Source organism: Muscardinus avellanarius (assembly GCF_963383645.1).
Source record: "Muscardinus avellanarius genome assembly, chromosome: 12".
NCBI classification, from domain to species: domain Eukaryota; kingdom Metazoa; phylum Chordata; class Mammalia; order Rodentia; family Gliridae; genus Muscardinus; species Muscardinus avellanarius.
The window spans coordinates 103,136,623-103,146,706 of NC_137798.1; the positions used below are offsets into that span (position 1 = coordinate 103,136,623).

Below are 10,084 nucleotides of genomic sequence, written 5' to 3' on the forward strand. Positions count from 1 at the left end.
TGGCAGGTGCCGTGTGAGCTGGCTTGTAAAGCCAGACCCCCTTGACTGTGGGTCCTTAGACACCAAGCGGACTGTGTCATGGACTGAAAGTGTTTGCAATGAAGCAAATGTCTATTCTCAGAACAAGTACAGATGTCCTCCTGGGTCTCTCTGGCCATGCGAGTCCTTGTCCTCTCTGGGGCGCAGGGCACCTGACCTTATGCACCAGATCCTTGCCTGGAAGGCTCTCCAGACTCTCCTCCACCTGCCTATCCCACGACTTCTCCAGCCTCATCTTCTCCAGGAAGCCCTCTCTGCCTCACCCAGGAGGCACTGTTCCTCGGAGCCCTGGTTGCTGGGTGCTCTTTATTCAGCTTTCCCGCCCCCCCCCCCGCCCCCCAAGCCTGCCCAAGGACTCCAGCCTCAGAGTCTGATGCATAGGTGCTTGGGGGAGTGGAGGGATGAAGGCCGGCCTGCGGTAGATGCTGCAGGGAGGTGAAGACAAGGAAGCCCTTGCAGGCACAGCATGGCGGCGCACGCCTGTCATCCCAGGACTTGGAGGCTGAGCCAGGGGGATTGCGGTCCAAGGCCAGCCTCAGCTACTTAGTGAGGCCCTCTGCAACTCACTGAGACCCTGCTTCAAAATAAAGAATAGGGCTGGGGTATAGCTCAGAAGTAGAATGCCCCTGGGTTTCATCTCCAGTACTGAAAACAAAGACAAAAAATAGCCAGGTGTGGTGGCACACACTTGTAATCCCAGTACTTGGAAGGCTGAGACAGGAGGATATAAGTTTGTGGCCAGCCTCAGCAACATAGTGAGAACTTGTTTCAAAATAAAGAACAAAAATCAGGGTTTGGGGTATAGCTCAGAGGGAGAATGCCCATTGGTTCCACCACTGGTGACACACACACACACACACACACACACACACACACACACACACACGCGCACGCACACACAGAATAAAATAGTCAAATAGGGCAGGTGGGGTAGCTCAGAAGTAAAATGCCCTTGGGTTCAGTCCCTAGTACCATTAAACAACAATAACAACAACAAAAAAAATAGAGCTAGGGGTGTAGCTTAGAGGTGCAACACCCCTGGGTTCAATCCCCCAGCACCCAAAACAAACAAAACAAAAAGTAAATTAGGGCTGGGGATGTAGCTTGGAGATAAAATGCCCCTGGGCTCACTCCAGTATCCCTTCCAAAAAATGCTTCTGCTTTTAGTTTCCGAACTTGATGGAGAAGCTTACCCTCTTAGAGGAGATAGCCCGGGGACGCCCTGGCCACAGGCTGGGGAAGGGCGCTGGTGAGGGGCTGAGTTGCGAAGGACCTCATTAAGTAGCCGAGGCTGGCCACGAACTATGATCCTCCTGTCTCAGCCTCCCAAATGCTGGGATTGCAAGCGCCCACCACACCTGGCTCGTCCTTTTTACCTTGAGACAGGGTCTCCTTAAATTGCCGGGCCGGCCTTGAACTTGTGATCCTTGTGCTCAGCCTCCCAAGTACTAGGCATACAGGCTCCTGCTTCCTTCTAGAGTGAAGGAGTGAAGGAGCTGGGGGTAGGTGTTGGCAGGCCAGAGCCCCACAGGACGAGGGCGGAGCCAGTCTCCCCTCTCACTTGGACGTCACCGGAGGCCAAGGCTGGCCTCCAGCGGCTGCACAGAGCGCAGAGCCGGCACCGCAGCCTCCCTGCAGGACCTGGGGCTACAGCTGCTGGACGTGCAGGCCCGGCCCAGCTGACCCATGGCGACCCTGTGCCGGTTCTCGCCCGCAGGCCCAACCCCCACACGGTGGGTGCTGGTAACCGACCTCGGCAGAAACCTCACCAGCCCGAGCCTGCCCACCCTCAGCCAGAGGCCAGGAGGCTTCAGGAAACCATTGGTTTCCAGCCACACATGTGCATGAGGCCTGCCTCTCCCAGCACAGCAGTGGCCTTGGGCAGAGCTGGCCTCCAGGCCAGGGAACTGCCCCTGGCTCCTGGTCACAGCACCGCAGCCCTGGTTTACACAAGCGACGGCGGCCCCAGGTGGCTGTGTGTGGCTTCCTCTCCCCGGCCCTATCCACCAATGGCCCACCCAGTGGACAATGACAGGAGCGGCTGTGCCATCTTCAGGGCCCCTCATCTTATCTGTACCCTGTGTCTGTGGCGAGGGGCAAGAGCTGTAAGAAGTGGCAGCAGCCAAGCTGGGAGGTGGCGCAGGCTTGTAACCCCAGCACTTGGGAGGCTGAGATAGGAGGATCCCGGTTCGCGGACAGCCTCAGCTACTGAGTGAGGCCCTTTGCAACTCAGTGAGAACCTGTTGCAAAATAAAGAATAAAAATAGGGCTGGGGGTGTAGCTTGGAGGTAGAATGCCCCTGGGATCCATCCCCAGGAGCACACACACACAAAAGTGCCAACTGCCATCCAGAATGGCACGCTGGCGAGCGGCCTTCCTGCGTCGGGGCCACCTCCAGGGCCACGGCAGCCAGGTGGGCCTGGGAGGCGGGAGGGAGGAGGCTCAGCCAGAGGGAAAGGAGGCGGGGAGGAGGTGGCGCCAGCTCCTGCTGCCCACTGCTGTGGACCGGAGCCCTGGCGCGGCCTCCCAGTGTGAGTGCCTGGCTCCTAGACGCTAAGCCGGACAGATGTGCGTCACAAAGGCGCCCTGTGGCCTTGGACAAGCTTCATCCTCCTGTCGGAAGCCTGGGTTTCTCCACTTCCATGACAGTTTGGGTCAGGAGTGATGGGTTCCGTGGAGCTGGGCCCTCCACCACCTGAGAAGCGAGGACAGCGTCTGCCTGCACCTCTGCGGGGGAGGGCAGGAGGGCTCCGGCACCTGGCGGCCTGACCCACGGGAGCCTGTGGCTCTCAGCACTGTGCGTGCGTCCTCCTCCGGGGCGCTGGAGGGAGGAGCAGGCGCGGCCGGCCCAGCCTCCCAGACAGAGGACAGCCACACCAACGGGCACGGAGGTTTATTCTCGCCCAGAGCGCTCCAAAGGCCAGCGCCTCCCCCAGGGCTCGCCCCAAGATGCGGCTTCTGTTTGTCAAGACTACACAAGGAGCTTGGCCTGCTGGAGGGTCGAGATTCCTTTCCAGTCACACCCAGGCCGGGCCGGGCCAGGCGCCCGGCCGACCTCTGCTGGAGCCACGCATGGCTGGAGCTTAGTCAACCGCAAAGCTTCACCCGAGTCAGGCTGGTCAGAACTGCCCAACTCTGTCCACACCAATGTTCAAAGCTAGGTAATTCTTCCTGTGGTGCTGGGGATGGGACCCAGGCCTCAAGCATCCTCAGCACTCACCTGCGCAGCTGCCTGATTTCTCTTTCCATTGATTTATTTGCAGTACTGGGGACTGAACCAAGGGCCTTAGGTATGATAGGCAAGTACTCTGCCACTGACCAACATCTCTAGCCTTTTAAATTTTACTTACACTTTGTGATACTGGGGATTGAACCCAGGGGCATTCTTCCTCCTAGCTACATCTCTTATCCTATTTGACTTTTTATTTTGAAATAAGGTCTAAGTTGCCAAGGGTCTTGCTAAATTGCAAAGGCTGGCCTCAAATCGGCAATCCTCTTGTCTCAGCCTCCCAAGTACTGGGATTAAAGGCATGTACTACCATGCCCGGCTAGTTTTTATTCTGAGAGGGTCTTATGAAATTGCCCAGGTTGGACATGAACTTGCACCCTCCTGCTTCAGCCTCCTGCGGTGCTGGGGTTACAGGTTTATTGATGGGACTGGGGTCACTGATTACATTTCTGCATCTATAAGTCTTTTTGGTGGTGCTGGGGACTGAAGCAAGGGCCTTGCGTATGCTCGGCAAGCGCTCTACCACTGAGGTCCATCTGCACTCCCAGGCTGTGTGACTTCTCGCACCTTTTAGTTTTAGAATAATGATATTCTAAATCCATATATATATATATATATATATGTACGTATGTATACACACACACAATTTCCTTTTTACATGGACTGAGGAGTGTGCTCGGGACCCTGGGCTGCTCTCGATGGACAGTCGTCTGTGGCGGGCAGCGGCTGGCCAAAGCCTTGCAGCCAGGGCTCCGTGCCTGGGGTTCTTCGTGGGAGACACAGCTGGATTTGACCATGCACAGTCAGCAGCAACCAATCACCCAGTGTTTGGCCCATAAGAGACAGACGGGCAGACTTCACAGGAAGAAACAGTATGCCTAATACAGAGAGGCTTGCAGACACCGGGCCCCGATGACTGCATGACAGAAGCCCACAGCTACTGGTGATTGCACGATTGGACAGGCCTGGGAGGACCGATAAGTCCCACGTTTTTATCTGCACATAGAAAGCGAGGGTTACTGAAAGTGGAAGGACAGCGGCCGGGGCGCCATGAACTCTTTCACCATCTCCTCGGTGACCTCCTTGCGCCGGGCCTGGTGCTCTGCGATCAAGGGCTGCAGGACATCGATGAGCGTCTTCTTGAGCTCGCCGGTGAGCATGGCCCCGCTGGTGTAGTCCTGCGGGAAGAGCCCGACACAGTGAGCGGGGGCGCGCGCCCTGAGGCCTGGCGCCGGGCCTCCAAGGTGGGCTACGGTTTGCTGTTGTGCCATGACCTCGAGCTAACTGCAAGGTTATGGGCTACGGTTTGCTGCTGTGCACTGTGCCTTGAACTACGCTTCACTCGAAATGACTAAAACCACGGGGTTGGTGGCGCATGGTGGCTCACGGCTATAATCCCAGTACTTGGGAGGCTGAGACAGAAGGATCGCAGATCACAGGCTTGTGCTAGCATCAAAATAATATAGGACTGCTGGGGGTGGTGGCGCACGCTTGTAATCCCTGCGCTTGGGAGGCAGAGACAGGAGGATCGCACAGGTTTGAAGCCAGCCTCGCTGGCTTAAGACACCCTGTTTTCAAATAAAATAAAAAAATAAGTTTGGGAGTGTAGCCTGGAGGTAGAAGGGTTCCATCCCCAGTACCACCAAAACAAAACAAAACAAAAAAACAGGGACTGAAAGCCGGCGCGGTGGGCACGCTTGTAATCCCAGCATTTGGGAGGCTGACACAGGATCGCTGCCCTTGGACAGTCTCAGCTACTTGGTGAGACTCTGCAGCTTAGCGAGACTTTGTTTCAAAATAGACAAAAATAGGGCTGGGGGGTGTAGCTTGGAGGTAGAATGCCCCTGGGTTCCATCCCCAGTACTGGGGGAAAAAAAATGGGGTTGTAGTTCAGAAGTAAAAACACCCCTGGGTTCAACCACCAGCTTCAAAAAGAAAAAATAAAAAAGTAAAATAAGACTAAACCCTGTAGAACCTGGCTCTGACACTACCGTGGCTTGGCCCACCCCATGGAAGGGCAGTGTGGGTGGGGCCCGCTCACCAGCAAGGGAGGAGGCTCCCGGCACCCCTCGGGCTCATGTTCTGTGACGGCCCTGCTCATGTTCTCAACTCACACAACGAAAACGAACCAGAAAGCGGCAGCATGTCGAGGGCCGCGAGGCCCGGCCAGCAGCTGGGTGGCAGCGCGCGAGCGTCTCGCAGAGGCCCTGGGTTCTATCCTGCTCCGCAGGCACAAACAAACCCCAAATGTCAGGTTTAGCTGGGTGCGGTACCTCCAGAATATTTTGGAGGCCACGGCAGGAGGACTGAGAGTTCAAAGCCATCCTGGGATGTGTAGTAAGACACTATCTCAGAACAAAACAGAAAGGGCTGAGGATGTAGCTCAGTGGCAGAGCATATCTGAATTTAACTGCCAGCACCAAAACAAGCCGGTAAGCAAACAAAAACCAAAGCAAATAGAAACGCGGCCAGGTGCGGTGGCTCATACGGTGATCCCGGCTAGGCAGGCTGAGGCAGGAAGATCAGAAAGTTCAAGCTGGATTGGCTGTAATCCCAGGACTTGGGAGGCTGAGGCAGGAGGACAGGGCCAGCCTCATGGAGCAACTTAATCGAGGCCCTTGTAAAAGCCGAGCATGGTGTTGCATACCTGTAACCCTGGTCTGTGAGTGGCTGAGACAAGAGGATCACAGGTTCTGCAAACTAGTGAAACCCTGTTTCAAAATAAAAATAAAAGCCACACTTGCAATCCCAGCATTCGGGAGGCTGAGACCAGAGGATTGCGGTTTGCGGACAGCCTCAGCTACTTAGTAAGGCCCTATTAAAAAAAAAATAATAATAAAAGATAGGGCTGGGGTTTAGCTCAGAGGTAGAATGCCCTTGGGTTTAATTCCCAATACACACACACACACACACACACACACACACACACACACACACACACACACACACACACGAGCTGACTGTTTGGGCACCCTAGCAACACTCTGTCTCAAAATAAAAAAGCCCAAGTGTGGCAGCGCATGCTTGTAATCCCAGTTCTTGGGAGGCTGAGACAGGAGAATGGTTGGCGGCCAGCCACAGCAACTTAGTGAGACATTGTCTCAAAGGAAAAAAATTGGGCTGGGAGTGTCAACTTGAGGTAGAATGCCCCTGGGTTCCACCCCTAGTACCACCTACAAAGGGCCAGGGTGCAGCTCAGAGGTAAAGCACCCCTAGGTTTAATTCCCCAAATTGGGGGAAAAATGGTAAAGGATTTGAATAAACATTTCTCCACAGAAGCTATACAAATGGCCAATCAACACAGCAGTCTGCAGGAAAATGTCTCAAAGTAAAATAAAAAGGGCTGGGGTGTGGCCTAGCATGCCCAAGGCCCTCACAGCACCAGCATTGCAATTAAGAAAAAAACAAAAACAAAAACAAAACAAAACAAAAAAACAGGTTTAATTTGAGTGTGGAGGTTCCAGTTATTCTGGAAGCTGAAACAGGAGGATGAAAAGTTTGAGGCTACTAGCCTGGGCAATTTAGCGAGACTGCCTTAAAACAAAAAGGTCTGGGGCCAGGGGCCAGTGGCGCGCTTGCTTAGCTGACTCTCACTTTTACCTCCCTCCCTCTCTCCCTTCTTCCTAAGAATTGAACTCAGGGCCACTCTACCTCTGAGTTATACCCCCAGCATATAAAACTTCTGTCTGGAAACAGGGTCTCCTTAGGTTGCTTGTCTTTGAACCCGTGACCCTCCTGTCTCAGCTCCCAGTACTGGGATTGTGGCCTGTGACACCGATGCCATGCCCAGCTGTTTTTGGTCCTGGGGGTTGAACCCAGGGGCACTCGACCTCTAATCTATACCCCAGTCTTTTTTATTTTGAAACAAGGTCTCTTAAGTTGCTGAAGGTCTCACTAAGTTGCTGAGGCTGGTCTCGAACCTGCCATCCTCCTGGCTCTGCTGAGGCTGGTCTCGAACCTGCCATCCTCCTGGCTCTGCCTTCTAAGCACTGGGATGGCAGGCGTGCACCACCACACCTGACTCACTACACTTTCTCACTACGTTGCTGAGGCTGGTCATGAACCTGCGATCTCCTGTCTCTGCCTCCCAAGCACGGGTGTGCCACTGCGCCCGGCTCACGCTGTACTTTCAATCTGGCATCTAGTTTTCACTATCCTAGCCGTATCTTCCTGCGCCTCCAAAAATCTTTTCTAAAATAGTTTGAGCCAAGCCGAGTATGTAATAACTCACTCAAATAATTCTTATTTTAACATCCCACGGTGCACAGCATCTGTTTTGAGGTTTTAGTTATTCTAATTTCCGATGTTTCTGTGTAGAAAGCTTTTTCTTATTCTAGTTTACTTCCTTGGAAAAGAGCTCAAGAGCTGGAGGTCAATGCTCTGGCCTGCTCTGGGATCAGTTCCCCTGGCCGAGCTCCCCGCAGCCCGCCTCCAGTCGCTCAAAGTGGTCAGTGGCAGCACTGGCCCTGCCTACCCTTCAGGTGAGCGGGGTTGGTTTGGTGATGTCTCTTCTAACTTATATTCCTCTCACGGCTGGCAAGATGAAGACTTTTGCGTGGGTGCTAACTACAGAGGAATGTGTATCCCATGGGTTCTGAGCACACCTCCCCCAGCTGAGCCCCTGTGGCTGGGGGCCAGCACCCAGGAGGCTCCAGCTCCCCACGCCAGAGCCCCGCTTGGGAGCGGGCTCCAGCTCACCTTTCTGATCTGCTCCAGCCTGTCATCATCTTCCAGGAAGAACGTCAGGTACATGAAGGACACGTCCACGTCACAGTTGCCCCCAAGCTGCCTGTGCTCCTCCACGGTGTCTCTCCCTCCAGAGAACGCGTGCTTGTTGACCTGCGCCGGCAGGACAGGGCTGCTCAGACCCACCGCCCCCGCAGCGGCCCCGAGCCCACAGGGTGGACGTCAGGCCAGCAACCCCGCACGTCTCGGAGGGCAGGAGGGTGAGGCTCCCAGGCGGGGCCTGACTGCTCCTTCCTGCCAGGCGGCAGTGGCGCCCAGTGGAGAAGGGAACCTGAGCACAGGGCTAAGATGGAGAAATGTCCTAAGGGTTTACAGATGAAAAGCTTCAGAAAAAGAACGAGCAAAGTCACCTTGGGCTCAGGGGCTGACCGGGAAGGGTGGCTGCTCTGGGGTCACGGGCGGCAGGAAGCAGCAGCCAAGCCCGCAGAGGCGAGGAGAGCGGACACAGGAACAGGGCCAAAAGCGCCAGCCAGCACCTCAAACACGAGGAGGGAAGGCCTGCAGGCGCTCGGGGCAGGTCTCACCCGAGACAGGCCAAGAAGCTGGGCGTGTGGCGTTTTGTCCCCACACCCAGGGACCTGTGCACTGCTCCCTCTCCTACCCGTCCAGAGTGGAGAATGGGCCAGGCCGACTCTCCCTGGAGCAGCTGGCTTAGGCTGGCCTGGCTGGTCCTACGCGTGTGAGGTCTGCCTTAGAATAACGCCCTGGAACCTCACGAGCGTCTGTGATCCCGGCTCCTCAGGAGGCTGACGTGGGACCACAGCTGGAGGGTGGCCTAGCATCCTAGCCTCTGAGCAAGATGGGCTGTGGGCACAGTCAGGGGTGGAGGCTGCCCAGCAAACACGAGGCCCTGGCTCAACCCTTCGCACTAGGTGCGTGGGTAAGATGCCCCAAACAGGCAACGGGGACAGGAGGTAAGTCCTAGCTGATCATCTGGGCTGAGGGCAGAGTCTTGATTTGGCAACCCAGCTCTTGAGAGCCAGTGAGCTAGAGCAGTGCAGGCTGGGTAACTAAGCTAACCTGCACCTCTGACCGTGGGGCCGGCTCTGGAGCGGCACTAATCACGAGTGGGCAACCTGTCATGGGCTACGTGCTGCAGAAGGGCAGGTGGCACCATTAAAGGGATGCCCGTGGAAGGTCCCATCTCACAGCCCAGACTAGATACAATTTAGCTGGCACTGCAGTGCCCAACAGCATTTTTTTGGTCCTGGGGATTGAACTCAGAAGCATGCTACCTCTGGGCTACCCAGTCACTTCTATTATTTATTTATTTATATTTATTTGTGGTACTGAGGGTGGAACCCAGAGGCTTTCTACCTCCGGGCTACAACCCCAGACCTATTTTATATTTTATTTTGAAACAGGTTCTCACTAAGTTGCTGAGAGCCTAAGTAGCTGAGGCTGGCTTCGAGCCTGTGCGATCCTCCTGTCTCAGTCTCCCAAGCGCGGGGATGACAAGCTGGCCTTAATTAGACCTGCGATCTTTCTGTCTCATCCTCCCAAGTACTGAGAGTACAGGCAGGCAGCACCACGTCCAGCTTCAACAAACACTTTTTGAACTAAAATCTTCAATGTGGAAAGCACTCTACAGTTTATAAGCACTTTTTTGTTTTGTTTTGTTGTAGTACTTGGGATTGAACCAGGCTCCTGCACATGCTAGGCAAGCCGCATACTACTTTATTTATATAAATATATTTTGCGGTACTGGGGATTGAACCCAGAGGGATTCTACCTCCGAGCTGCACCCCAGCCCTATTTTATTCTTTATTTTGAAACAGGGTCTCATTGAGTTGCAGAGGCCTCACTAAGTAGCTGAGGCTGGCCGCGAAACTACGATCCTCCTGTCTCAGCCTCTCAAGTACTAGAATTATAAGCATGTGCCACTATGCTTGGTTCAAGCCTTGTACTACTGACATACATCTCTAGCCTACTTCCCACTTAAAAGATGTTTTTCTAAGAAATCTTCATTCACGGTCTCAGGGTTACTGAAAATTCACTCACACATGATAATTACCTATTATAATAAACAGTTTAAGCTGAGAGAAAGAGAGAGAGAAGGAGAAGAACGGG

General features: G+C 54.4%; 1 protein-coding gene across 1 annotated transcript in view; it reads right to left on the minus strand.

Annotated features, from left to right (window-relative positions):
• Window positions 1-4,284: 4,284 nt before the first annotated feature.
• WARS1 (tryptophanyl-tRNA synthetase 1) overlaps window positions 4,285-10,084 on the minus strand; it is a gene marked incomplete at both ends in the record, with an annotated part of 36,293 nt that continues 30,493 nt past the window's right edge. The window contains 2 exons of the mRNA XM_080708136.1: window positions 4,285-4,446; window positions 7,967-8,107. Coding sequence (XP_080564262.1) covers window positions 4,285-4,446; window positions 7,967-8,107 — 303 coding nt within the window. The remainder of the gene's footprint in view (window positions 4,447-7,966; window positions 8,108-10,084) is intronic.